Source organism: Oncorhynchus clarkii, chromosome 12 (assembly GCF_045791955.1).
Source record: "Oncorhynchus clarkii lewisi isolate Uvic-CL-2024 chromosome 12, UVic_Ocla_1.0, whole genome shotgun sequence".
Taxonomy (NCBI): domain Eukaryota; kingdom Metazoa; phylum Chordata; class Actinopteri; order Salmoniformes; family Salmonidae; genus Oncorhynchus; species Oncorhynchus clarkii.
Window position 1 is genome coordinate 88421823 of NC_092158.1, and position 23045 is coordinate 88444867.

The following is a 23045-nucleotide window of genomic DNA, read 5'->3' on the forward strand; positions in this document are numbered from 1 at the left end:
GCTATCTCTTCCACTCTATAGGAATGTACAGTACGACAGAGCTACACTGTGTGGTTGAAAACAAAGCAGAAGTCTTGTGATTCTTCTTCCTCCCCCTCACCTCTGTAATCCAACCCAACCAGGAAGCTCAGACATCTCCAGTCTCCTCCCCCCTGGCTTTCCCTGTGACAATGTCATATTTGTGTACCCCCCTTCTCTCTATGGAGCCCATAGTCAGTTTGATAATGACTGGGACCCCGGTAGGATTATAAACTGGTCTGTCTGCTGTCTGTATGGGACCTTCACCTACTTCATCCTTGACCTGTTCAGAAGATCTTGGGAGGCCTTGACCTTTGACCTAGAGAGATGTTCTTTCAGCCATTGGGTTTGAACCCTGGTCTCCTTCATTTGTTGCCTGCAGAAAACCACCCTGCATCCCATACCACCCTTCAATCCACACCCTGCATCCCATATCAACCTATATCCCATATAACCCTGTATCCCATAACACCCTTCAATCCACACCCTGCATCCCATATCAACCTATATCCCATATAACCCTGTATCCCATACCACCCTTCAATCCACACCCTGCATCCCATATCAACCTATATCCCATACCACCCTGCATCCCATACCACCCTTCAATCCACACCCTGCATCCCATATCAACCTATATCAAATATAACCCTGTATCCCATACCACCCTTCAATCCACACCCTGCATCCCATACCACCCTTCAATCCACACCCTGCATCCCATATCACCCTTCAATCCACACCCTGCATCCCATACCAGCCTTCAATCCACACGATGCATCCCATACCACCCTTCAATCCACACCCTGCATCCCATACCACCCTATATCCCATATAACCCTGTATCCCATACCACCCTTCAATCCACACCCTGCATCCCATATCAACCTATATCCCATATAACCCTGCATCCCATACCACCCTTCAATCCACACCCTGCATCCCATACCACCCTTCATCCCATTACACCCTTCATCCCATTACACCCTTCATCCCATTACACCCTTCAATCCACACCCTGCATCCCATACCAGCCTTCAATCCACACCCTGCATCCCATACCAGCCTTCAATCCACACCCTGCATCCCATATCAACCTATATCCCATATAACCCTGCATCCCATACCAGCCTTCAATCCACACCCTGCATCCCATATCAACCTATATCCCATATAACCCTGTATCCCATACCACCCTTCAATCCACACCCTTCATCCCATACCACCCTGCATCCCATACCACCCTTCATCCCATACCACCCTGCATCCCATACCACCCCCATTACACCCTTCATCCCATACCACCCTGCATCCCATTACCCCCTTCATCCCATACCACCCTTCATCCCATACCACCCTGCAATCCACACCCTCTATCCCATACCACCCTGCATCCCATTACACCCTTCATCCCATACCACCCTGCATCCCATTACACCCTTCATCCCATACCACCCTGCATCCCATACCACCCTTCATCCCATACCCCCTTGCATCCCATACCACCCTGCATCCCATACCACCCTTCATCCCATACCCCCTTGCATCCCATACCACCCTGCATCCCATACCACCCTTCATCCCATACCCCCTTGCATCCCATTACACCCTGCATCCCATACCACCCTTCATCCCATACCCCCTTGCATCCCATACCACATTCGTACCATGAAGGCCACCTAATCGTACCAAGCTCATCAATCCTCTCCCTGGTAACTATTCCCCAGGTTGTTGATTTAAAGGAGAATGTGTTCTCTGTCAACTTACCCGGTAAAATAAGTGTTAAATAAAAACACAACTCAAGCCTACTGTAGGCCTCAAGCAGCAGAATTCTTCAGGGGTCGGAAAAGGTTACCACCGGGGAAGACCTGACCTTTAGCTGGAGGGATGATGCTTATCTGTGACTAGAACTGATAATGCTGGAGTCTCCATCATACACCATGATAATGGAGGTTAACCAGACACATCAGGCTTACTCTGTGGTCTACTGTAGTCAGAGCATTGATAGCCTGGTCAAGCTGCTGAAAGCTGGCCTCAGTTAGACAGTTCTGTTCTGCATGTGTAAGATCTAAGAACTTATAGAATAGAGAATATGGAGGCATTCTAGAATAGAACAATACAATGAGCTATTCTAATGCAGGGATGCTCTTTATTTAAAAACACAAACACAAGCCAGTTTCCAACGTTACGGCTGTATGTCTTTATCAAAAGCATAAACAATAATGAAATAATTCAATAAAACTATGTTACCTCCAATATTGCGCAGAAATTACTTCATTGTCCAGAAAGGGGAAATGTATCAAATATATGTGCCATGAACCATATATACAGGCTACACTCAAGCAACACCGTTAGTTAAACAACTAGCAACACATTTAGCTAATCAACTAGCAACTACATTTAGTTATACAACTAGCAACTACATTTAGCTAAACAACTAGCAACAACATTTTGGTAAACAAATAGCAACAACATTTAGTTAAACAACTAGCAATTACATTTTAGTAAACAAATAGCAAACACATTTAGTTAAAACACTTGCAACAACATTTAGTTAAACAACTAGCAACAACATTTTGGTAAACAACTTGCAACAACGTTTCTGTACAAATCTCTTCGATCGATGTTCAAATAAAATATCTGCATCGTGGTCATTCATGTATAGTCATTAATAACTGGTTCATGGTCATTGGTCATTTATGTTTAGTCATTAATAACTGGTTCATGGTCATTGGTCATTCATGTATAGTCATTAATAACTGCTTCATGGTAATTGGACATTCATGTATAGTCATTAATAACTGCTTCATGGTCATTGGTCATTCATGTATAGTCATTAATAACTGCTTCATGGTCATTGGTCATTCATGTATAGTCATTAATAACTGCTTCATGGTCATTGGACATGTTGTATGTATGTTTAGTCATTCACTTCAGTACACAGTAGTCACACCCTTTTTCAGTTCCTCTTAGCAACAATACAATACAATACAAACAAAGATATGTGTTAGCAATTAGGTGTTTAAAAATACAAATAGGATCTGATAAAATTTAGGGAATTTATAAAATGTTTAGGCTTTTTTATGAGCAATTTAAATAAGGCTATTAAAAGTAATTTCAGATGAATCGCAAAAAGTACACTCCAGACAGAGCATTTAAAAGGAATTGACAAAACAAATTTCAAACAGCGGTAGACATTTTGTACGGAGGACTTTTAACAACAAATTCAACAGCTCAACATATGTGTCAACATTGCATGTCACATTTCAGTCCACAAGGTTAAACATCATCTTCTCATGTCACATTTCAGTCCACAAGGTTCTACATCAACCTCTGAAGACACAATTCAGTCTACACAGTCCTACATCAACCTCTGGTCAAATTTCTATACCCAAGGTTCTACATCAACCTCTGATGTCACATTTCAGTCCACAAGGTTCTACATCAACCGCTGATCTCATGCTTCAGTACCACAAGGTTCTACATCAACCTCTGATGTCACTTTTCAGTTCACAAGGTTCTACATCAACAGCTGATGTCTAGCTTCAGTCCACAAGGTTCAACATCAACCTCTGATCTCAAGCTCAGTCTGAGGTTTCAGTTTAGCCCACAGTCTGTCCCAGAATGCCTGGTGCTGAAGGGGGTCCTGGGGCCAGTCCAGATAAGTCCTGGTTTTCAGCAGGCGAGCCAGCCTGTGGTGGGCAGAAAGCCGGCGAGGGGGGATCTTCTCCAGGAAGACCAGGAGGAGGATGTCCCTTTGCTCCAGCTGCAGCCTGTAGGTGGCCAGCTTCATCTCCAGAGAGCACCAGTTACTGCGTAGGTAGTGACGGCTGACTAGGCAGAGAGTGTGGCGGCTCCGGTAGAGGCTGTCTGTGATGTTCTCCACAATGTCCTTCCCCAGCTGGAAGTCCCTGCTGTGCAGACAGAGGCGCAGGAAAGGAGGACCCCTCTGCTCCAGATTGGGAAGCAGCTCCTCCACCACCCAGCGCTCGTCCTTCCCGCTATAGGAGACAAACGCATCGTAGTGGTAGCGCCCCCTGGTGTTGGATCGCATGGCTTCTAACAGCCAGCCAAGGGTGATGTGGTAGAGGGGGAGGAGGTAGGGGCCGGCCAGGTTATGGACCAACACCACCAGCATGAAGAACAGGACTCCCAGGCCAGTCGCAACAAAGAGCACAAAGCCAACCTCGGTTGTGCAGTTTGCTTCTGTGTACCTGACAAAATTAGGTGTGTCTATTCCATTGTCCGACAAGCATATCAAGTCCTCCAAAGCATACATACCGGTTTTAGCATACGGACCAAGCATGATCACTTCAACCTGCATGCACCCCTTTGCCCATGTAATGAGCCAAGCATTGTCACAACTGCAAAACATCTGTAAATTATCAAATGTCAAATGCTTAAGACTAGAGAGAGGTTCAGTAAAGCTATAGAATACATTATAAATGTTCTCTATATGCAAATACACTCTTTTCAAAGATTTCAAGTCTTTAGTTAAACTCCCCTCTAAAGAGTAAATCCTGCAGTTGTCAAGTTCCAGATCCTCCAGTTTGGTCAAGTTGTGAAAAATGATGTCGGCAGAACGCTGTATTAAAAGATCCACCTGTCGTAGAGTCAGTTTCCTCAGGTGAATCAGCTGATTAATTGATGTTAAATCAACCCTTTTAGCTGAAAGCTTCGATCTGTAGTCAAATGTCTCCACAGACGTGAAGTACTTTCCCATGAATTCAGATCCACAAAGGAATTCTTCAGCATCAGCATGAAGATGGGTTACAGACTGAAAGAAAGGTCTGTCACAGTCCTGAAATGACACCGTCTGGCCTTTGAGCTGGAGACTCAGGTTCTGTTTAGATGTGATGTTACTGCCGATAGTCAACTGCATTGGCCTCATAGCTGAACTAATGTACAGATGAGTCAGTTGACTCAGAATGCCACCAAATATAAGTGTCAGATTCAGCTTGATCACAGGTTCTGTTAGTGGGTTGTGCACTTGCCCGAGAAACACTTGTCTAAGAGACATGAGGTGTGTGAAAGACATTGCCTCTATGTTGTGAATAAGTGGATTGTTCCTGAGGTCTAACCATGTCAAACTATGTAAACCATAAAAAGTGTTTGCATTTATCTGTGTTATCTTATTACTTGTAATGTCTAAGGACTCCAGATTCGTTAATCCCAGGAAAGCAAAGTCTTCAATGTTTGAAATTAAATTATGTTTAATATCCAGATACTGCAGTTTAACAAGACAGATAAATTGTTTAGCAAAAGGCATTAGATTTTTCAACCCTAAAGTGAATTTTGTTAACCATGTTATTGGTTGTTTTTGGAAAGAGCAAATATCTAGTCTGTTGTCTTCCAGGCCGTCTATTTTTAATTGATTAAGGTTTTCAAGACTGGAAATAAAATTCCATTCCAAATGGGTAGTAGGATGGAAAGACAAAGGTACACTTAAATACATATATTCTAGCCCAGTGCACAATTCAACACTGGACATAGAGAGGCTGCTTGTATTGGCATTGTTTACAAATAATTTCTTGATTGAAAGCAAAAACACTACATTACAGATACTTTCAATATCAATGACATTGATCCCATAGCAACTGAAGTCCTGGATTTGTTTAATCCCAGACAGGGGAAGGTCCAGTAGGACTTCCTGGCTGAAAACCCCTGTTAACCTTGTGAGGTTCTGGAGCCAAGCCAGTGAACCTTCCTCTATATGTGTTATTTCACCAAATGATAAGTCAATCCTCGCTAGATTTATAAAAACAGGTGTCATGCTTTCGTTGGTGTTTAAGACGGAGCAGTTTGAAATGTTTAACGATTGTATGTTTGTTGCGTCTACATATAACCTAACCAGTGACTTAATATTGATTATTCTGCATGCTATCTCTGACAAATCCTCTAAATAGGGTTCCCTAATGATGAGACTTTGTAACAGAGGAATGCCATGAAAAACATCCGGGGCCATTGCTGACAGTCTATAACTCCAAAGAGTCAAATAACTTAGGTTGACGAGATCTCTGAATGTATGGGGCCCAATATGACATTCACAGCAATCATAGTCCATTCCCCAATTACTTAAGTACATATGTTGCAGATTTGGAAGGTGACTGTTCCCAGATGGAAGGATTTGAGTAAAACAGCCCTTAATGCACAGGTACTCCAGATCCTGAAACTGAGAGAAAAAGCCCAGAGACATGGATCTATTTTCACCATGTGTCATAAATATGCAGAGGGTATTGATATTAGGGGGAAGTCCAAGTAGATCCTCCTCGATGGCTGTGACATCTTGACAGGCAGCAGTGTAACGTTCTGCATGATGAGGTATGTGGCTGCAGATCCAGGTGGGAAAGTGTTCCAAGTCTTCACTACTGTCATAAATCTGGCATTTAGGATGCATCCATCCACTAGAACTCTGAATCCACAGGAACAGGACGGCAGGGTGGGAAAACATAGATCTCATCTCTTCCAACGTCAGTCAAATCTACTGAGATAATTGTCAGAATAGTTTGGTTCTGGTGGATATCTGTAGGACGTTGGTTTGATACAGTAAAACCCTTATGAACGCTGTAAACAGTATGGAGTCTCTGGTCTTCTTGTTGTTTGTCAGATGGGTTCCTCCTTGGTAACTAACAGAAGTTCATACCTTTTGGTTGTTCCAGTGTTCTTCCCTTTCACCCTGCAGTTGAATTGTATCTCAAGGTAACCGGAGTAAATATTTAATGGTTAGTTTGGTTCCAAAAGTAAAGAAACTATAAAATGTCCCACAGACAATGAAGAAATGAATGCAGAGCTGCAACGTGTTCTCTGACCGCCACAGTTGATGTCTGCGTAGATACAAGGACCAGCATCCTGTTTGTACAGCACAGTAACACTGTATGTAAAACAGCTTGTGAAAGTCTATTTTGACCTGTTTTACATATCTCTCTTTCAGTTCCTGAAAACAAAAATACTGTCTATAAAAAATGACAATTGACACGAAGGACCTGTTGGGACGGGATAGATTTCAGAAGACTGATTAGACTCATTCAAACGTCTGTAGATTGTAATGAAAAATGAATTGGATTACAGCACTTCTTAATTATTAATGAATTCTCTAGTAGATATAAATATCAAAAGAGGAAGTGGGTAACTTCTTTAATGACGTTGTGCTGTTGACATTATTATAATTATTATTATTATTACTGTTACTCTATTGGCTGTAGTCCTCTTCAGAGCCCTGTGACATGCCTCTATAATGACATTATTACTCTATGGGCTGTAGTCCTCTTCAGAGCCCTGTGACATGCCTCTATAATGACATTATTACTCTGGGGCTGTAGTCCTCTTCAGAGCCCTGTGACATGCTTCTATAATGACATTATTACTCTGGGGCTGTAGTCCTCTTCAGAGCCCTGTGACATGCCTCTATAATGACATTATTACTCTTGGGCTGTAGTCCTCTTCAGAGCCCTGTGACATGCCTCTATAATGACATTATTACTCTGGGGGTGTAGTCCTCTTCAGAGCCCTGTGACATGCCTCTATAATGACATTATTACTCTGGGGCTGTAGTCCTCTTCAGAGCCCTGTGACATGCCTCTATAATGACATTATTACTCTGGAGCTGTAGTCCTCTTCAATGCCCTGTGACATGCTTCTATAATGACATTATTACTCTTGCCTAGTTAAATAAAGGTAAAATAAAATTTAAAAAAATGCAGGCAAACTTAAATCAGTTTTACCAAATCTTTACCAGCATGTCACAACAAGGAGAAAACATTTCAAGTACCACTTCTACTCCACACACAGAGATGAGTACTAAGCTCTCCCACGCCCTTCATTTGACATACAGTGCCTTGCGAAAGTATTCGGCCCCCTTGAACTTTGCGACCTTTTGCCACATTTCAGGCTTCAAACATAAAGATATAAAACTGTATTTTTGTGTGAAGAATCAACAACAAGTGGGACACAATCATGAAGTGGAACGACATTTATTGGATATTTCAAACTTTTTTAACAAATCAAAAACTGAAAAATTGGGCGTGCAAAATTTTCAGCCCCTTTACTTTCAGTGCAGCAAACTCTCTCCAGAAGTTCAGTGAGGATCTCTGAATGATCCAATGTTGACCTAAATGACTAATGATGATAAATACAATCCACCTGTGTGTAATCAAGTCTCCGTATAAATGCACCTGCACTGTGATAGTCTCAGAGGTCCGTCAAAAGCGCAGAGAGCATCATGAAGAACAAGGAACACACCAGGCAGGTCCGAGATACTGTTGTGAAGAAGTTTAAAGCCGGATTTGGATACAAAAATATTTCCCAAGCTTTAAACATCCCAAGGAGCACTGTGCAAGCGATAATATTGAATTGGAAGGAGTATCAGACCACTGCAAATCTACCAAGACCTGGCCGTCCCTCTAAACTTTCAGATCATACAAGGAGAAGACTGATCAGAGATGCAGCCAAGAGGCCCATGATCACTCTGGATGAACTGCAGAGATCTACAGCTGAGGTGGGAGACTCTGTCCATAGGACAACAATCAGTCGTATATTGCACAAATCTGGCCTTTATGGAAGAGTGGCAAGAAGAAAGCCATTTCTTAAAGATATCCATAAAAAGTGTTGTTTAAAGTTTGCCACAAGCCACCTGGGAGACAAACCAAACATGTGGAAGAAGGTGCTCTGGTCAGATGAAACCAAAATTGAACTTTTTGGCAACAATGCAAAATGTTATGTTTGGCGTAAAAGCAACACAGCTGAACACACCATCCCCACTGTCAAACATGGTGGTGGCAGCATCATGGTTTGGGCCTGCTTTTCTTCAGCAGGGACAGGGAAGATGGTTAAAATTGATGGGAAGATGGATGGAGCCAAATACAGGACCATTCTGGAAGAAAACCTGATGGAGTCTGCAAAAGACCTGAGACTGGGACGGAGATTTGTCTTCCAACAAGACAATGATCCACAACATAAAGCAAAATCTACAATGGAATGGTTCAAAAATAAACATATCCAGGTGTTAGAATGGCCAAGTCAAAGTCCAGACCTGAATCCAATCGAGAATCTGTGGAAAGAACTGAAAACGGCTGTTCACAAATGCTCTCCATCCAACCTCACTGAGCTCGAGCTGTTTTGCAAGGAGGAATGGGAAAAAATGTCAGTCTCTCGATGTGCAAAACTGATAGAGACATACCCCAAGCGACTTACAGCTGTAATCGCAGCAAAAGGTGGCGCTACAAAGTATTAACTTAAGGGGGCTGAATTATTTTGCACGCCCAATTTTTCAGTTTTTGATTTGTTAAAAAAGTTTGAAATATCCAATAAATGTCGTTCCACTTCATGATTGTGTCCCACTTGTGATTCTTCACAAAAAAATACAGTTTTATATCTTTATGTTTGAAGCCTGAAATGTGGCAAAAGGTCGCAAAGTTCAAGGGGGCCGAATACTTTCGCAAGGCACTGTATATGGCTATATATGCTACGCTTCAGGACTGTTTTGTTAGCAAAAACTGGAACATGTTCCGGGATTCATCCTATGGCATTGAATAGTATAACACCTCAGTCATCGGCTTCATCAATAAGTGCATCGACAATGTCGTCCCCAAGATGACCGTCCGTACATATCCAAACCAGAAACCATGGATTACAGGCAACATCCGCACTGAGCTAAAGGCTAGAGCTGCTGCTTTCAAGGAGCGGGATACTACTCCGGACGCCTATAAGAAATCTTGCTATGTCCTCAGCCGAACCATCAAACAAGAAAAGATGCTCGTCGGATGTGGCAGGGCTTGAAAACTATTACGGACTACAAAGGGAAAGCCAGTGAGCCCAGGGAACCTACCAGATGAGCTAAATGCATCGTGGAAAGCAGCACTGAAGCATCCACAAGAGCACCAGCTGTTTTGGATGACTTTGTGATAACGCTCTCTGTAGCCAATGTGAGCAAGACCTTTAAACAGGTCAACATTCACAAAGCTGCGGGGGCAGATGGATTACCAGGACGTGTTCACCACCAATGAGACAGATTATAGGGAGGAGGTAAGATAACTGGCAGTGTGGTGCCATGAAAACAACCTCTCCCTTAATGTGAGCAAGACAACAGAGCTGATCGTGGACTACAGGAAAAGGCGGGCTGAACAGGCCCCCATTAAAATCAACTGGGCTGTAGTGGAGCGGGTCGAGAGTTTCAAGTTCCTTGATGTCCACATTGCAAACAAACTATCATGGTCCAAATACACCAAGACAGTCGTGAAGAGGGCACGACAAAACATATTCCCCTTCTGGAGACTGAAAAGATTTTGCATAGGTCCCCAATTTTAGTTCTACAGCTGCACCATCGAAAGCATCATGACCGGTTGTATCACCGCCTGATATGGCAACTGCTTGGCATCTGACCGTAAGGCGCTACAGAGGGTAGTGCGTATGGCCCAGAACATCACTTCGGCCAAGCTTCCTGCAATGCAGGACCTATATAATAGGTGGTGTCAGAGGAAAGCCCATAAAATTGTAAGAAACTACAGTTTATTTGGTAAATATTTTCTTAACTCTTCTTGAACTGCACTGCTGGTTAAGGGCTTGTAAGTAAAAGTTTGATTTGATTTGGTAATTGTTTATGCTCTTGACCATGGCATCCAACCTAAATATGGAAACTGGCTTCTGTTTCTGTTTTTAAGTTAAATGCTAAATTGCTAAGCTAAGTTAAATGCTATATTTCACAGGTCCCTGTTTTAGCATAACTTGTTACATAAGACCGAATCAAGCAGTTCGGTCACATATGTTGCGGAATTATATTTGTCGTTCAAAATGTCTACTAGTATTTGAGATTTGTTCTGACAAATCTGATGAAGTCCTTTTAAATGCTTTATAGGGAGTGTATTTTTTTCTGATTCATTTGAAATTACTTAGAAATAATAATTTTTCAACTACTTAGAAATATTCAGATTTAAATTAAAACGAAATAATCCTATTTAAATTACATAGATTACATTTTACATCTTTAAATTACATCTTAATTACATCTTATTTAGAATTAATTATATTTAAATTACTTAGAAAAAAGCCTATACATTTTTTTCTTCCACATTTGTTTATCAGATCCTTTTTGTATTTTTCAACACCTAATCGCTAACACAAATCTTTGCATGTACATTTGAAGTCGGAAGTTTACAAACACCTTAGCCAATTACATTTAAACTCAGTTTTCACAATTCCTGAGATTTAATCCCAGTAATAATTCCCTGTTTTAGGTCAGTTAGGATAACAACTTTATTTTAAGAATGTGAAATGTCAGAATAATAGTAGAGAGAATGATTTATTGCAGCTTTTATTTCTTTCATCACATTCCCAGTGGGTCAGAAGTTTACATTCACTCAATTAGTATTTGGTAGCATTGCCTTTAACTTGTTTCACTTGGGTCAAATGGTTCGGGTAGCCTTCCACAAGCTTCCCACAATAAGTTGGGTGAGTGTTGGCCCATTCCTCCTGACAGAGCTTGTGTAACTGAGTTGAGTTTGTAGGCCTCCTTGCTCGCACACGCTTTTTCAGTTCTGCCCACGCATTTTCTATAGGGTTGAGGTCAAGACTTTGTGATGGCCACTCCAATACCTTGACTTGGTTGTCCTTAAGTCATTTTGCCACAACTTTGGAAGTATGCTTGGGGTCATTGTCCGTTTGGAAGCCCAAGCTATAACTTCCTGACTGATGTCTTGAGATGTTGCTTGAATATATCCACATAATTTTCCTACCTCATGATGTCATCTATTTTGTGAAGTGCACCAGTCCCTCCTGCAGCAAAGCACCCGCACATCATGATGCTGCCACCCTGGTGCTTCACAGTAGGGGTGGTGTTCTTCGGCTTGCAAGCCTCCCCCTTTTTCCTCCAAACATGACGATGGTCATTATGGTCAAACAGTTCTATTTTTGTTTCATCAGACCAGAGGACATTTCTCCAAAAAGTACGATCTTCGTCCATGTGTGCAGTTGCAAACTAGTCTGTTTTTTAAGGGAGTTTTTGAGCAGTGGCTTTTTCCTTGCTGAGCGGCCTTTCATGATATGTTGAGATAAGGCTCATTTTACTGTGGATGTAGATACTTTTGTACCTGTTTCTTCCAGCATCTTCACAAGGTCCTTTGCTGTTGTTCTGGGATTGATTTGCACTCTTCTCACCAAAGTACGTTCATCTCTAGGAGACAGAACGCATCTCCTTCCTGAGCCATATGACGACTGCGTGGTCCCATGTTGTTTATACTCTCATATTTGTCACGCCCTGACCGTAGAGATCCTTTTATTCTCTATGTTTGTTTGGTCAGGCTGTGACTCGGTTGGGAATGTCTATGCTTTCTGGATCTTTTTTTTTGGCCAGGTATGATTCTCAATCAGGGGCAGCTGTCTCTCGTTGTCTCTGAGTGGGAATCATACTTAGGCAGTCTTTTTTCCTTTTCTCATTTGTGGGTTGTTGTCTTCGTTGAATGCATGTATTGCCTTACGGAGCTTCACGTTCGTTTTGTTGTTTATTGTTTTGTTGGCAACATTCTTTAAAATAAAGAAAAATTTACGCTCACCAACCTGCACCTTGGTCCGGTCATTTCCTTGACGACGATTGTGACAGTACTATTGTTTGTACAGATGAACATGGCACCTTCAGGTGTTTGGGAATTGCTCCCAAGGATGAACCAGACTTGTGGAGGACTACACTTTTTTTCTGAGGTCTTGGTTGACATCTTTTGATTTTCCCATGATGTCAAGCAAAGAGGCACTGAGTTTAAGTAAGGTAGGCCTTGAAATACATCCACAGGTACACCTCCAATAGACTCAAATAATGTAATTTAGCTTCTAAAGTCATGACATCATTTTCTGGAATTTTCCAAGCTGTTTATAGGCACAGTCAACTTAGTATATGTAAACTTCTGACCCACTGGAATTGTGATACAGTGAATTATAAGTGAAATAATCTGTCTGGAAACAAATTACTTGTGTCCTGCAAAAGGTAGATGTCCTAACCAACTTGATACAACTATAATTGGTTAATTAACAAGAAATTTGTGAAGTGGTTGTAAAACTAGTTTTAATGATTCCAACCTAAGTGTATGTAAACTTTCGACTTCAACTGTATATATGTTACTAAGAGGAACTGAAAAAGGGTGGGATTTTGTGAATATCTGTTTTATTTCAGATAACAGCTGCTGTGAAAGACAATACATTAACGACCAATGACAATGAACCAGTTATTAATGACAATACATTAACGACTAATGACCATGAACCAGTTATTAATGACAATACATTAACGACCACGAAGCAATTTTTATTTAAACATGGATCAACAAGATTTGTACAGAAGTGTAGTTATTAGCTGTTTAACTAAATGTAGTTGCTAGTTGTTTAACTAAATGTAGTTGCTAGGTGTTTAACTAAATGTGTTGCTAGTTATGTAACTAAATGTAGTTGCTAGGTGTTTAACTAAATGTGTTGCTAGTTGTTTAACTAAATGCAGTTGCTAGTTGTTTAACTAAACACAGTTGCTAGTTGTTTAACTAAATGCAGTTGCTAGTTGTTTAACTAAATGTAGTTGCTAGTTGTTTAACTAAATGTAGTTGCTAGTTGTTTAACTAAATGTAGTTGCTAGGTGTTTAACTAAATGTGTTGCTAGTTGTTTAACTAAATGCAGTTGCTAGTTGTTTAACTAAATGCAGTTGCTAGTTGTTTAACTAAATGCAGTTGCTAGTTGTTTAACTACATGTAGTTGCATGCAGTTGCTAGGTGCAATTTAGCTTTTAGCCAATAAAGGGACACCGATCCCGAAGAAGTTTTAATTAACTAAATATGTTGCTAGTTGTTTAACTAAATGTATTTGCTAGTTGTTCAGCTCAATGTGTTGCTAGATTTTGAGCAACATTTGTTGGAAGTTGTTCAAATAAATGTGTTGCTTGAGTGTTGCCTGTATATGATTCATTACACATGTATTTGAAACAGTAGGAGGAGTACAGTAGGATAGTGAGTACAGTAGGATATCTAATAAGAGTGGAACAAAGCATGCAGCCCCAGAATAATAATGTCATTATAGATGCATGTCACAGGGCTCTGAAGAGGACTACAGCCCCAGAGTAATAATGTCATTATAGAGGCATGTGACAGGGCTCTGAAGAGGACTACAGCCCCAGAGTAATAATGTCATTATAGAAGCATGTCACAGGGCTCTGAAGAGGACTACAGCCCCAGAGTAATAATGTCATTATAGAGGCATGTCACAGAGCTCTGAAGAGGACTACAGCCCATAGAGTAATAATGCCACATTATAGAGGCATGTCACAGGGCTCTGAAGAGGACTACAGCCCCAGAGTAATAATAATAATGTCAACAGCACAACGTCATTAAAGAAGTTACCCACTTCCTCTTTTGATATTTATATCTACTAGATAATTCATTAATAATTAAGAAGTGCTGTAATCCAATTCATTTTTCATTACAATCTACAGACGTTTGAATGAGTCTAATCAGTCTTCTGAAATCTATCCCGTCCCAACAGGTCCTTCGTGTCAATTGTCATTTTTTATAGACAGTTTTTTTGTTTTCAGGAACTGAAAGAGAGATATGTAAAACAGGTCAAAATAGACTTTCACAAGCTGTTTTACATACAGTGTTACTGTGCTGTACAAACAGGATGCTGGTCCTTGTATCTACGCAGACATCAACTGTGGCGGTCAGAGAACACGTTGCAGCTCTGCATTCATTTCTTCATTGTCTGTGGGACATTTTATAGTTTCTTTACTTTTGGAACCAAACTAACCATTAAATATTTACTCCTGTTACCTTGAGATACAATTCAACTGCAGGGTGAAAGGGAAGAACACTGGAACAACCAAAAGGTATGAACTGCTGTTAGTTACCAAGGAGGAACCCATCTGACAAACAACAAGAAGACCAGAGACTCCATACTGTTTACAGCGTTCATAAGGGTTTTACTGTATCAAACCAACGTCCTAGAGATATCCACCAGAACCAAACTATTCTGACAATTATCTCAGTAGATTTGACTGACGTTGGAAGAGATGAGATCTATGTTTTCCCACCCTGCCGTCCTGTTCCTGTGGATTCAGAGTTCTAGTGGATGGATGCATCCTAAATGCCAGATTTATGACAGTAGTGAAGACTTGGAACACTTTCCCACCTGGATCTGCAGCCACATACCTCATCATGCAGAACGTTACACTGCTGCCTGTCAAGATGTCACAGCCATCGAGGAGGATCTACTTGGACTTCCCCCTAATATCAATACCCTCTGCATATCTATGACACATGGTGAAAATAGATCCATGTCTCTGGGCTTTTTCTCTCAGTTTCAGGATCTGGAGTACCTGTACATTGATGGCTGTTTTACTCAAATTCTTCCATCTGGGAACAGTCACCTTCTAAATCTGCAACATATGTACTTGATAGATAAATGGGGAACAGGCTCTGGGTGCTGTGATTGTCATATTGGGCCCCATACATTCATAGATCTAGTTAAGTTATGTGATTTGACCATACAGGGTTACAGGTTAACAGCAATGTCCCCAGATGTTTTCCATGGCATCCCTCAGTTACAAAGATTCATCATTATTGAACCCTGTGTAGATGATTTGTCAGAGATACTATGCAGAATAATGAATATAAAGTCACTTGTAGAGCTAAAAATAGAAGCACCAGAGATACAATCGATAAACCAATCAAACTGCTCCTTTTTAATAACCAACGAAAGCATGAAACCTGTTTTTAACAATCTAGCATTCTCTGACTTCTCATTTGGTGAAATAACACATATAGAGGAAGGTGCACTGGCTTGGCTCCAGAACCTCACAATGTTAACAGGGGTTTTCAGCCAGGAAGTCCTACTGGACCTTCCCCTGTCTGGGATTAAACAAATCCAGGATTTCAGTTGCTCTGGGATCAATGTCATTGATATTGAAAGTATCTGTAATGTAGTGTTTTTGCTTTCAATCAAGAAAATATTTGTAAACAATTTCAATACAAGCAGCCTCTCCATGTCCAGTGTTGAATTGTGCACTGGGCTAGAATATATGTATTTAAGTGGACTTGGATCCGTCCATCCTTCTCCCAATTTGGAATGGAATTTTATTTCCAGTCTCAAAAACCTTAACCAATTAGACATAGATTTCCTGAGAGATAAAAACCCTGAGATTTGCTCATTCCAAAAACAACCAATCACATGGTTAACAAAACTCACTTTGTTCATCAATATTCAAATGCTTTTTGCAAAACAATTTAGCTGTCTTGTTAAACTGCAGGATCTGGACTTGACACAGAATTTAATTTCAAACATTGAAGACTTTGCTTTCCTGGGATTGACAAATCTGGAGTCCTTGGACATTACAAGTAATAAGATAACACAGATAAATGCAAACACATTTTATGGTTTACATAGTTTGACATGGTTAGACCTCAGGAACAATCCACTTATTCACAACATTGAGGCAATGTCTTTCACACACCTCATGTCTCTTAGACAAGTGTTTCTCGGGCAAGTGCACAATCCACTAACAGAACCTGTGATCAAGCTGAATCTGACACTTATATTTGGTGGCATTCTGAGTCAGCTGACTCATCTGTACATTAGTTCAGCTATGAGGCCAATGCAGTTGACTATCGGCAGTAACATCACATCTAAACAGAACCTGAGTCTCCAGCTCAAAGGCCAGACGGTGTCATTTCAGGACTGTGACAGACCTTTCTTTCAGTCTGTAACCCATCTTCATGCTGATGCTGAAGAATTCCTTTGTGGATCTGAATTCATGGGAAAGTACTTCACGTCTGTGGAGACATTTGACTACAGATCGAAGCTTTCAGCTAAAAGGGTTGATTTAACATCAATTAATCAGCTGATTCACCTGAGGAAACTGACTCTACGACAGGTGGATCTTTTAATACAGCTTTCTGCCGACATCATTTTTCACAACTTGACCAAACTGGAGGTTCTGGAACTTGACAACTGCAGGATTTACTCTTTAGAGGGGAGTTTAACTAAAGACTTGAAATCTTTGAAAAGAGTGTATTTGCATATAGAGAACATTTATAATGTATTCTACAGCTTTACTGAACCTCTCTCTAGTCTTAAGCTTTTGACATTTGATAATTTACAGATGTTTTGCAGTTGTGACAATGCTTGGCTCATTACATGGGCAAAGGGGTGCAGGCAGGTTGAAGTCATCATGCTTACTCCGTATACTAGTCCCGTTATGTATGCTTTGGAAGACTTGATATGCTTGTCGGACAATGGAATAGACACACCTAATTTTGTCAAGTACACAGAAGCCAACTGCACAACAGAGGTTGGCTTTGTGCTCTTTGCTGCGACTGGCCTGGGAGTCCTGTTCTTCATGCTGGTGGTGTTCGTCCATAACATCACACTTGGCTGGCTGTCGGAGGACATGCGATCCAACACCAGGGGGCGCTACCACTACGATGTGTTTGTCTCCTATAGCGGGAAGGACGAGCGCTGGGTGGTGGAGGAGCTGCTACCTAACCTGGAGCAGAGGGGTCCTCCTTTCCTGCGCCTCTGTCTGCACAGCAGGGACTTCCAGCTGGGGAAGGACATTGTGGAGAACATCACAGACAGCCTCTACCGGAGCCGCCACACTCTCTGCCTAGTCAGCCGCCACTACCTACGCAGTAACTGGTGCTCTCTGGAGATGAAGCTGGCCACCTACAGGCTGCAGGTGGAACAAAGGGACATCCTCCTCCTGGTCTTCCTTGAGAAGATCCCCCCTCGCCGTCTGTCTGCCCACCACAGGCTGGCTCGCCTGCTGAAAACCAGGACTTATCTGGACTGGCCCCAGGACCCCCTTCAGCACCAGGCATTCTGGGACAGACTGTGGGCTAAACTGAAACCTCTGTCTGAAACGTGAGGTCAGAGGTTGATGTACTGTGAGACATTCTGGACTGAAATGTGTCATCAGAGGTTAATGTGGGACATTGTGTTAGTGCAGATGTAATGTTGACACATATGTTGAGGTATGGCATTTGTCGTTTAAAGTACTCCGTACAAATGTCAACCACTATTTGTGATTTGTTTTGACAATCCTGGTGAAGTCCTTTTAAATATTCTACCTGGAGTGTACTTTTTATGATTCTTCTGAAATAATCCTGTTTCAACTTCTTAGAAAAACATTCAATGCATTTTTTTTTACTTCCTCACGTTTGAACAGATTCTGTTTGTATTTTTCAACACCTAATCGCTGACCCATGTCTTTGTTTGGAAATGTGTTGCTAAGAGGAACTGACAAAGGGGTTTAGCTCTGTCTCTGTTTTACTTCAGATAACAACTACTTTACGCTGCTGTGAATAACTATACATGACCAATGACCATGAACCAGTTATTAATGACAATATATTATTGACCAATGACCATGAAGCAGTTATTAATGACAATACATTAATGACCAATGACCATGAAGCAGTTATTAATGACAATACATTATTGACCAATGACCATGAAGCAGTTATTAATGACAATATATTATTGACCAATGACCATGAAGCAGTTATTAATGACAATACATTAATGACCAATGACCATGAAGCAGTTATTAATGACAATACATTATTGACCAATGACCATTAAGCAGTTATTAATGACAATACATTATTGACCAATGACCATGAAGCAGTTATTAATGACAATATATTAATGACCAATGACCATGAAGCAGTTATTAATGACAATACATTAACGACTAATGACCATGAACCAGTTATTAATGACAATATATTAATGACCAATGACCATGAACAAGTTATTAATGACAATATATTAATGACCAATGACCATGAAGCAGTTATTAATGACAATACATTAATGACCAATGACCATGAAGCAGTTATTAATGACAATACATTATTGACCAATGACCATGAAGCAGTTATTAATGACAATACATTATTGACCAATGACCATGAAGCAGTTATTAATGACAATACATTAATGACCAATAACCATGAAGCAGTTATTAATGACAATACATGAATGACCAATGACCATGAAGCAGTTATTAATGACAATATATTAATGACCAATGACCATGAAGCAGTTATTAATGACAATATATTAATGACCAATGACCATGAAGCAGTTATTAATGACAATATATTAATGACCAATGACCATGAACCAGTTATTAATGACAATACATTAATGACCAATGACCATGAAGCAGTTATTAATGACAATACATTAATGACCAATGACCATGAACCAGTTATTAATGACAATACATTATTGACCAATGACCATGAAGCAGTTATTAATGACAATATATTAATGACCAATGACCATGAAGCAGTTATTAATGGCAATATATTAATGACCAATGACCATGAACCAGTTATTAATGACAATATATTAATGACCAATGACCATGAACCAGTTATTAATGACAATATATTAATGACCAATGACCATGAAGCAGTTATTAATGACAATATATTAATGACCAATGACCATGAACTAGTTATTAATGACAATACATTAATGACCAATGACCATGAACCAGTTATTAATGACAATATATTAATGACCAATGACCATGAAGCAGTTATTAATGACAATATATTAATGACCAATGACCATGAACCAGTTATTAATGACAATACATTAATGACCAATGACCATGAAGCAGTTATTAATGACAATATATTAATGACCAATGACCATGAAGCAGTTATTAATGACAATATATTAATGACCAATGACCATGAAGCAGTTATTAATGACAATATAATAATGACCAATGACCATGAACCAGTTATTATTGACAATATATTAATGACCAATGACCATGAACCAGTTATTAATGACAATACATTAATGACCAATGACCATGAACCAGTTATTAATGACAATATATTAATGACCAATGACCATGAACCTGTTATTAATGACAATATATTAATGACCAATGACCATGAACCTGTTATTAATGACCACGACGCAGTGATTTAAATTTCAACATCGATCAAAGAGTTCTGTATAGAAATGTAGTTGCTATTTCTTTAACTAAATGTGTTTCTAGTTGTATAGCTAAATATGTTGCTTGTTCTTTATCTAAATGTGTTGCTAGCAGTTTAACAAAATGTAGTTGCTTGTTGTTTTGATAAAGGTGCTGCTTGAGTGTAGCCTGTATATAGTTCACCACACATGTATTTGATACATGTCTTAACTCATGGGTGTGGGGAGGGGCACCCCTTTCTGGACAGTTGTGAGTTGGAGGAAACCTACTTTTGTTGTGTTATTTCATTACTGTTTATGCTTTTGATAAAGACATACAGCCGAAACGTTGGAAACTGGCTTGTGTTTGTGTTTTTAAATAAAGAGCATCCCTGCATTAGAATAACTCATTGTATTGTTCTATTCTAGAATGCCTCCATATTCTCTATTCTATAAGTTCTTAGATCTGACACATGCAGAACAGATAACTGTCTCTAACTGAGGCCAGCTTTCAGCAGCTTGCCCAGGCTATCAATGCTCTGACTACAGTAGACCACAGAGTAAGCCTGATATGTCTGGTTAACCTCCATTATCATGGTGTATGATGGAGACTCCAGCCTTATCAGTTATAGTCACAGATAAGCATCATCCCTCCAGCTAAAGGTCAGGTTTTCACCGGTGGTAACCTCGACTGAGACCTGAAGAATTCTGCTGCTTGAGGTCTAAGCTTTTATTTTATTTTACCCTTATTTTAGCGGGTACGTTGACTGAGAACACATTCTCCTTTACAGCAACGACCTGCGGAATAGTTACAGGGAAGTGAAATGTGCCAATTGGAAGCTGTGGATGATTAGGTGGCCATGATGGTATGTGGGGGGGATGATCATCATCCACAGCTTCCAATTGGCACATTTCACTTCCCTGTAACTATTCCGCAGGTCGTATGTGGGGGGTATGGGGGGGGGATGAAAAAAAAATGAAGAAGATCAGGGTACAAACCCAATGTGTGAGAGAACATCTCTCTAGGTCAAAGGTCAAGACCTCCCAAGGTCTTCTGAACAGGTCAAGGATGAAGTAGGTGAAGGTCCCATACAGACAGCAGACAGACCAGTTTATAATCCCACCGGGGTCCCAGTCATTATCAAACTGACTATGGGCTCCATAGAGAGCAGGGGGGTACACAAATATGACATTGTCACAGGGAAAGCCAGGGGGGAGGAGACTGGAGATGTCTGAGCTTCCTGGTTGGGTTGGATTACAGAGGTGAGGGGGAGGAAGAGAAATCACAAGACTTCTGCTGTGTTTTCAACCACACAGTGTAGCTCTGTCTTACTGTACATTCCTATAGAGTGGAAGAGATAGCTTTTAGTGAGTACAGTAGGGTATCTAACCAGAGTGGAAGAGATAGCTTTTAGTGAGTACAGTAGGATATCTAACCAGAGTGGGAGAGATAGCTTTTAGTGAGTACAGTAGGGTATCTAACCAGAGTGGAAGAGATAGCTTTTAGTGAGTACAGTAGGATATCTAACCAGAGTGGGAGAGATAGCTTTTAGTGAGTACCGTAGGATATCTAACCAGAGTGGGAGAGATATCCTACTGTACTCACTAAAAGCTATCTAACCAGAGTGGGAGAGATAGCTTTTAGTGAGTACCGTAGGATATCTAACCAGAGTGGGAGAGATGGCTTTTAGTGAGTACCGTAGGATATCCAACCAGAGTGGGAGAGATAGCTTTTAGTGAGTACAGTAGGATATCTAACCAGAGTGGGAGAGATAGCTTTTAGTGAGTACAGTAGGATATCTAACCAGAGTGGGAGAGATAGCTTTTAGTGAGTACAGTAGGATATCTAACCAGAGTGGGAGAGATAGCTTTTAGTGAGTACAGTAGGATATCTAACCAGAGTGGAAGAGATAGCTTTTAGTGAGTACAGTAGTGTACTCTCAATGCTCTGAAGAGGACTACAGTCCCAGAGTAATAATGTCATTATAGAGGCATGTCACAGGGCTCTGAAGAGGACTACAGCCCCAGAGTAATAATGTCATTATAGAGGCATGTCACAGGGCTCTGAAGAGGACTACAGCCCCAGAGTAATAATGTCATTATAGAGGCATGTCACAGGGCTCTGAAGAGGACTACAGCCCCAGAGTAATAATGTCATTATAGAGGCATGTCACAGGGCTCTATAATGTGGCAGGGTCTACAGTCAATCACGGACTACAGGAAGAAATCCAGCCCAGTCACGGACCAGGATGTCCTGCTCCCAGGCAGACTAAATAACTGTTTTGCCCGCTTTGAGGACAATACAGTGCCACTGACACGGCCTGCAACGAAAACATGCGGTCTCTCCTTCACTGCAGCCGAGGTGAGTAAGACATTTAAACGTGTTAACCCTCGCAAGGCTGCAGGCCCAGACGGCATCCCCAGCCGCGCCCTCAGAGCATGCGCAGACCAGCTGGCCGGTGTGTTTACGGACATATTCAATCAATCCCTATACCAGTCTGCTGTTCCCACATGCTTCAAGAGGGCCACCATTGTTCCTGTTCCCAAGAAAGCTAAGGTAACTGAGCTAAACGACTACCGCCCCGTAGCACTCACTTCCGTCATCATGAAGTGCTTTGAGAGACTAGTCAAGGACCATATCACCTCCACCCTACCTGACACTCTAGACCCACTCCAATTTGCTTACCGCCCAATTAGGTACACAGACGATGCAATCTCAACCACACTGCACAACGCCCTAACCCATCTGGACAAGAGGAATACCTATGTGAGAATGCTGTTCATTGACTACAGCTCGGCATTCAACACCATAGTACCCTCCAAGCTCGTCATCAAGCTCGAGACCCTGGGTCTCGACCCCGCCCTGTGCAACTGGGTACTGGACTTCCTGACGGGCCGCCCCCAGGTGGTGAGGGTAGGCAACAACATCTCCTCCCCGCTGATCCTCAACACTGGGGCCCCACAAGGGTGCGTTCTGAGCCCTCTCCTGTACTCCCTGTTCACCCACGACTGCGTGGCCACGCACGCCTCCAACTCAATCATCAAGTTTGCGGACGACACAACAGTG

The 23045-nt window shown here is 41.2% G+C and overlaps 2 protein-coding genes across 2 annotated transcripts; one reads left to right on the forward strand and one right to left on the reverse strand.

Annotated features, from left to right (window-relative positions):
* Nucleotides 1-2151: 2151 nt before the first annotated feature.
* Nucleotides 2152-6848, reverse strand: LOC139421595 (toll-like receptor 13). Its single transcript, XM_071172646.1, has one exon. It carries the CDS (start codon nucleotides 6476-6478, stop codon nucleotides 3584-3586), a length of 2895 nt encoding a protein of 964 aa, XP_071028747.1. The 5' UTR covers nucleotides 6479-6848; the 3' UTR covers nucleotides 2152-3583.
* Nucleotides 6849-14677: 7829 nt separating this feature from the next.
* LOC139421596 (toll-like receptor 13) lies at nucleotides 14678-20325 on the forward strand. The gene has a single exon (XM_071172648.1). It carries the CDS (start codon nucleotides 15048-15050, stop codon nucleotides 17898-17900), a length of 2853 nt encoding a protein of 950 aa, XP_071028749.1. The 5' UTR covers nucleotides 14678-15047; the 3' UTR covers nucleotides 17901-20325.
* Nucleotides 20326-23045: the final 2720 nt, after the last annotated feature.